General features: G+C 41.6%; 1 protein-coding gene across 7 annotated transcripts in view; it reads left to right on the forward strand.

Moving 5' to 3' along the window:
- The window catches only part of ZC3H11A (zinc finger CCCH-type containing 11A), a 40,025-nt gene extending 37,947 nt beyond the window's left edge, over positions 1–2,078 (forward strand). For all 7 annotated transcript variants that reach the window (XM_070266203.1, XM_070266199.1, XM_023640230.2 and 4 more), the window contains 1 exon segment: positions 90–2,078. In XM_070266203.1, coding sequence (XP_070122304.1) covers positions 90–348 — 259 coding nt within the window. In that variant the 3' untranslated portion in view covers positions 349–2,078.
- Positions 2,079–7,234: the final 5,156 nt, after the last annotated feature.

Below are 7,234 nucleotides of genomic sequence, written 5' to 3' on the forward strand. Positions count from 1 at the left end.
GGCTAACTCTTTGTGTTCCTGAGACTAGTAGTCCAACCAGCCGTTGGCAAAGCGCTGTTTTCTAACCGTCTTTGGGGCTTTTCTTACAGTTTTGTGCTGCCTCCGACACAGTCCTCTTCAGACCCCTCCCCACCAGACGGATCTGGCCCCTCCTCATCCCAAGTGGCCACGAAAACGCGCCGACTCAGTTCTGCCTCAACAGGAAAACCCTCACTCTCTGTGGAAGATGATTTTGAGAAACTAATATGGGAGATTTCAGGGGGCAAATTAGAAGCTGAGATCGACCTGGATCCTGGGAAGGATGAAGACGACCTTCTGCTTGAGCTGTCGGAAATGATTGATAGCTGAAAGTGGTGGCGGTAGAACATTGCAGACAAACGAAAACAAAAACAAAAACTCGCCAAAAAGCTGGACTCAGTTTCATCTATTATAATATTTACCCAAGATGATCATTTCTTTAGTCTAGAATTTGCCCCAGATCAGAAGTATACCTCTGAATTATCTGTATGTGTCCTGGATTTCTTGGGGTCAGATTTTTAAAGTCCCTTGATAAGCATTTTGTCCATTTGATGCCATTGTTTAGCATCTTTGAGAAAGAAGTTATGTCTTACCCCTCTCTCCACAGAACGAGTGAGAGGGAGAGCCAAGCGAAAGGGTGCCAGAGAACTCAGTGACGCCTTGAGGTGTTTGTCAGTTTGGTTTTTTTCCCCCCTTTGTTGTATTATTCCTTTTATGTATTGTCTTAATGTACTTAATATTACCTGAGTTTGAAAAGGATGAAGACAGCTGCTACCATTAAGGACCAAATTTCACGCTACCACTAAACAACAACAAATGCACTCAGTCTGTGTAAAATTGTATGTGTTTTTAAAGGTATTTGGAGATTCAACTAAGCTTTAGAGAGGCCTGAGCAGCTCAGGAAGCCTGTAATCTGGACGTAATTTTTTGGACGTGACTTTCAAGCTTCTGCTGCCCTGTAAGCCTCTGAAGAGCAATAGCTAATTTATTATTACTGTAATTTTTTAAGGCTTTAAAGTGCCTCAGGGGTCCTCTGAAACTAATTGTCTATTTCTGGGATTCCCTGGATTCTTAATAAGAGATGGTGACATAATGATTAGAGGAATTCTTTTTTAGCATGAAAGTTGTCCCGTCTCTTCTTCAGTACTTGCCTCCTTTATCACAGGGATAAGAATTGGTTAATTTTTTATTTTTAACTCTCCCTGCGAACTCTTCTTGCCCAGTATTTATTTGATGCCCTTTAACCACCTGAGGGGAAAATGAACTTACTCAAGCTGCCGCTGTTTGACTGTGGGCTGTGGCAGTGCACTGAGGCGCACTGCAGCGGGGTTGTTGAGGCGCTCTGGGGTGTATTGTATGCCTGCCAGTTTTCTTCGTTTCTGAATTGAATTTTCTTTTCTTGATGTTAGTCTCCTTCATATCACCTCAAGGTTTAGACTTGTGAAGGGACAAGTATGATGGAGGTAATAGTCTTGAAAGGAGACGTATTGTACATAGCCGGAAGGAAGAGGAAAGGAGGACTTTTCCATTTTGGTATTTTGCTTTAGGTGGCCAGTTTTGTTTCTCCTAGGGAAATCGGACCCACCTGTCATGTTGGCTCCTAAGGAACTGCTGTTGTGAGCGGCTCTTCAAGAGTTGAACTTCATGTGGCCTTGTCGGGAATATGGAAAAGGAAGAAAGCCACAGGACTGCCCATTCAGTCTTGGGAAGATCTGGATGATTCTGCACAAACAAAAATGACTTGAAATTTGTGTATAGACACCTCTCTACCAATCCATCTTCAGCTGACTGAATGTTGTATAATAGCCCTTCTCCAAAGCAGGGGTGGAATGTTCTGGTTTCACCACAGATTTTTCTACTTATTTCATTTTTGGAATCGGCTTATAGATTCCAGATCCCTTTTGTATATAACCTTTATTCTTTCGCTTTTTTAAAAATAATTTTGTTTCATATTTAAAGCCCTTGTATTAGTCAATGATTCATGTTCAGCATTATTTGAACCGTTTGCCATTACAGAAAGAAAGACTTATTTGTGTTTTAAATAAAACTGGTGTAGGAAAGTCTTGACTCGTGAGTTGAGTAGTCATACATCATGTTAACCTAGCATCTGCCTCAGTAGAGGCCCCAATCAGAATGTTGTTGGGCGTTGGTTACTGCTCCAATTTCACAGATACTATTTGGCTTTAGAAACCTGTTACAGGGACATACTGCCAAAATTACCCACACGGATGCTCAGTTTTAGACATAGATTCTTTCAGTAAGAATGAATATTATTATATGAAGATTTTTTCCTGACACTGATACCTAGCTATAATTTTTTAAAAGGAGAGAGGGTTTAGAAGTGATCTTAGATGTATTCAGTAATTTAGAATTTTCAAGCATGAAGGCATATAAAATATTTAACTCAGGAAAGTCCAAGTTTTTCCAGTAGTGCGCAATTTTTTGTTATGGGAATACATTACAAATTTGTTAGCTACCAAAGAACATAGGTTTTTCCAAATGATAGTCTAAAATTACAGTCATGCGTTGCTTGACAACAGGGGTATGTTCTGAGAAATGTGTCGTCAGGTGATTTTGTCGTGGTGCAAACATCATAGAGTGCACTTAGACAAACCTAGATGGTGTAGCCTACTACACACCTAGGCTGCATGGTACTAATCTGAGGGGCCCACCGTCAGATATGCCGTCTGTTGTTCACAGAAACATCATTAGGTGGCACATGACTGTAGTCCCAACAAAGTGAATCAACTTTTCACAAAAAGCAAAACAAATTGTGTATTCAGTTTTGAGTGATGATGGCTTTTAGTTTTTAGCAGTAAGAAAAAGATCCAAATGTTGCAGTGTGGCCATAGCCAGAAATTGCAAGATAGTTTGCGACTCATATTTGTCTCGAGATAATGATCACTAAAGTTCTGACCTTAATCTCAAATTCCAATGGGTCTTCTGTCTCATGTGTCCAGAACATAATTTATTTTCATCTCAACCAGTCTTTGACACCATGATAGGGATAAGACTGATGTTTAATAATTACAGTTTCCGTATTAAAGCTTCTCCTATGTTGGTCACAGTTCCATGATCCTTTTCTAAAATTGTGGGTTCATTTTGCAGAATATTTCTGCAGTTCTTTAAAATATTTGCTTCCAATTTGTCAGCAACAGGAGCTGTGTGATCTCCAGTTGCTGTTTAACAGGCACACTATTTTAAACTAACACTGAGTACTTATTATGTACCTCTTAATTCACATATCCATTTTCACACTAAGTCCTACACTGCATTGGAGAGCACTGCTTTTTATCTCCAATGGAGTGTCACCATGTGTTCAGATTTAACAGTGAGTGTATTCTTAGTGCAATTGGGTTTGATTCATTGAACCTTTCAAAAGCTCTTTTTCCTTAAATCTGATCTTCAGAAGCTGCTCAATAAATTATGAAAGTTTCCACAACCCACACATCTGACTATGTTAATCTCCAAACTGCTTCAATTTCTTTGAATTTGCAAAGTGATGTTAGTTAAGGGCTTGAGCACAAAGAAAATACTTGACCATTTTCTTAACTTTGTACAATAAAATGGGCAAGGAGTAAGCAATGACCCTAAGTAGGAACAGCAATCCAGAATTTATATTTTAAAAATGAGACTGAGTGGAGCTGTCAGTAATGTATTTAATTTTCTTGGATGTAACTGCAAAGATGTTGGAGAGTCTGAGTCTGTGGTGGTGAGCAAAAAGTAGTGGACTAAAACTTGGTATTGCCTGTCTCTGGGTTTTTTGATCTTTAGACTGATTTGCCCTCAGGAGTAAAGCAACAGCCTTGTAGAGTTAAGAGTAAGGGTAAACAGAGCCAAGATTCAGACTCCAAAGAAGGCAGAAAAGGGAGAATGCTCAAATAAAGCACTTGTTTGTTGAATAAGTGAATGAGTGAAATACGGAATTGGATGAATCAAGAACACGAGGAGGAGGAGGAGGAATTTCAAGGGGAAGGAGAAGCAAAATGGAAAGAGTATATGGTTAATGAGGTCACTGGTTTGCTTTGGGAGCTCAAGGAGGGTGGTCAAATCTAGAAAAGCTGTGAGGAAAAGACAGTGGCATAACTGCCACAAAGTATTTTGGACTCCCATCCCTCGAAGAGGCTCAGATTAGAACATCATGAATTCTATCTATGATTAAACACTACTGGCCACTAAAGATAGATGGGTGTAAGGCAAACCCTGCCCTTGAAATACTTAGGAAATGTTTTTAAGAGAAAAGTAACAAGAATGAAGTCGGTGCAAGTAATAAGTGGATGATGCTACAGAGGGAGTGAGTGAGCAATCAAGAAGTTTGAGACTGGTCAGGGAAGGCTTCCTGGAGGTGTCAGAGCTGGAGCTGTGTGTGGCTTAGCAAAGGAGATGATCTGAGCTGCAAACATGGCCAAGTTGAGCAGGTGAAGTTTGTTGTTGGTGACCTCTGACCATCCGATTGGTACTCCTTCAGAGTCTCTGCCTTGTCTCATTCTTGCTCTCAACTATTCATGGCTAAGGTATAAACATATTTTGAAAAAGAGGGTCAGCCCTGGTGGCCTAGTGGTTAATTGCAGCCCCACTCTGCTTCAGTGGCCTGGGTTTGGTTCCCAGGTGTGGGCCTACACCACTTGTCTGTCAGTGGCCACGCTGTGATGGTGGCTCACATACAACATAGGGGAAGACAGGAAGCAGATGTTAGCTCACAGTGACTCTTCTTTAGCAAAAAAAAAAAGAAAAAAAAGGGTCGATTGTAAACGCAAATCTGAGTCACTTTGCTTCCACCCTGCCTACCAGCCTTCTATCCTGCCACTGACTCTTCGTGTTCCTCACTCCAGCAACTGGCTGTTGACTTCCCTCATACACTAATCTCTCTCTAGTCCTTTGCCTTTGTTAATGCTGTCTTCTACCTAAAAGTCTCTTTCCTCTCTTTTCTTTTGGCTAACTCCTACACGTTCTGTGACTCCCAGGCTAGGCTGCCTCTCCCTATACCCTGCAATCCCTTTCCCCAAATGGGTTTGGTGCCTGTCAACTAGGCACGTGTTCTTTGTTTACTCCCATTGTTTGAAAGTTGTTTATCTGTCCATCTTCCTCAGCAGAGTATAATCTCCTTGAGACAGAGATTCTTACTAAGTTCTACAGTCCACACCTAGTATAGGCCTGGCACATGGAAGGTGTATTAGTTTGGTAGGGCTGCCGCAACAAAATACCAGACTGGGCGGCTCAAACAACAGAAACTTATTTTCCTACAGTTCTGGAGGCTAGAAGTCCAAGATCAAGGTGTTGGCAAGTTTGGTTTCTTCTGAGGCCTCTCTTTGGCTTGCAGATGGCCACCTTCTCACTGTGTCCTCATATAGTCTTTCCTCAGCATGTACCTGTCTGTGTTTTAATCTCTTTCTATAAGGACACCAGTCACCTCAGATTAGGGCCCAGCCATATGACCTCATTTAACCTTAATCACCTCTTTAAGGGCCTATCTCCAAATACAGTCACATTCTAAGGTACTGGGGGGTTATAGCTTCAACATATGAGTTTTGGGGGGCACACTTCAGCCCGTAACTGAAGGCAGTCAATGAATATTTGCTGAGTAATGAAAAAGTTCTTGACCCATTTCTGCTGATCTTTGCCAGACCACCTCTGGTTTTCCCAGCCCCATTCTTGAGCATGCTTCTGACCAAGCACAGCCATTCAGCAAGTTGTGAGGCTCCCGGATGAGACGGAAGGAACTTCAAGCTGAGAGGAAGGATGTTCTTCAATATTTAGGAGGTCTGGAGGTGACTCTTATCTCAGGGTCTATCTTCTTGGACCAGTGATTCTCCAGCCTATTTTGCAGAGACCTTGGGAGCGTCATGAAAATCTCAAATTTTACAAGAACATTACGATTTGTTGCAACAAAAGGAAACATGTTTCATAGTACTTTCCAGTATCTATTTAATAAATTTATTGAATTGGCGATATATTCATTCCTGTTTCAAAATTCAAAATGTACCTAAGGGTCTACAGTAAAAGTCCTCCGTCGTCCTCCTGCCCCAGCTGCCCAGTTCTCCAAAACCAACGTCAGCAGTTTCTGAGATGCTTCCACAGATACTTGAGGCATACAGAAGTATACTTCCAGACAATATCATGTATAAAACACGATAGTCTACACCTTGTTTTTTATATTTATTATGAATAGTTTTAATTTATTAACTACAAATTCACAACAAATCCTGTTTCATTTATACGCACACCAGCTCTCCAGCCCCTATTCTGGCCCCCAGGGCTGGGACCAAGGTGAGGCAAGCAAGGTGCCTGAGCACAATTTAAAGAGGGTGCTTACTCGGGCTTGTACTGTCACATGTGTGTGCCGCCTCAAATTTTGCTCCTTAGGCTCGCCCCATCTGAGATCAGCCCCACTGGCTCCGCTGGACTGTTTGGAAGGAAATCTCAGATGTATCATAGCTTGTTTTTCTTACTGTATATTGGATATTTCCTATCAGGACACAAACAGCTTCTTCAATCTTGATTATAGTTGCATAGTATTACATCAATAAGCAATAACTGAGCTAGTCCCTACTGATAGGCATTTAGGTGGTTTCCTGCCTTGGTATTTTTTGTTTGTTTGTTTGTTTGGTTTTTTTTTTTTTTGAGGAAGATTAACCGTGAGCTAACATCTGCTGTCAATCCTCCTCTTTTTGCTGAGGAAGACTGGCCCTGAGCTAACAACCATGCCCATCTTCCTCTACTTTATATGTGGGACGCCTACCACAGCATGGCGTGCCAAGCTGTGCCATGTCCGCACCTGGGATCCAAACCGGCAAACCCAGGGCCACCAAAGCAGAACGTTCGAACTTAACCGCTCCGCCACCGGAACGGCCCCCATCTTGGTATTTTAAACAACGCTGCAATGATAACATTATGCCACACACGTAATTTTATCTGTAGGATTAAATACCTAGAGGTGGAGTTTAATAATTTACTACCACCTTTTGATCTTTGCTAATCTAATGGGGAAAATGGTTTCCCAGTGTAGTTTAGTTTGCGTTTCTCCTATAATAAGTGCAGTCGGGCATCTTTCATGTGTCTGAGGACCATTTTATTTTTGCTCGAAACTGATTTTTCCCATCCATTGCCAGTTTTTATTTTCAGTCTTTGCGTCAGGTTAGAAATGGCTACAAATTCTGTAACACACTTCCTGTCAAAAGGTGGGCTCTGTTTTTCCAGCCCTGGGGTGTGAACACTA

Source organism: Equus caballus, chromosome 5, assembly GCF_041296265.1.
Source record: "Equus caballus isolate H_3958 breed thoroughbred chromosome 5, TB-T2T, whole genome shotgun sequence".
NCBI classification, from domain to species: domain Eukaryota; kingdom Metazoa; phylum Chordata; class Mammalia; order Perissodactyla; family Equidae; genus Equus; species Equus caballus.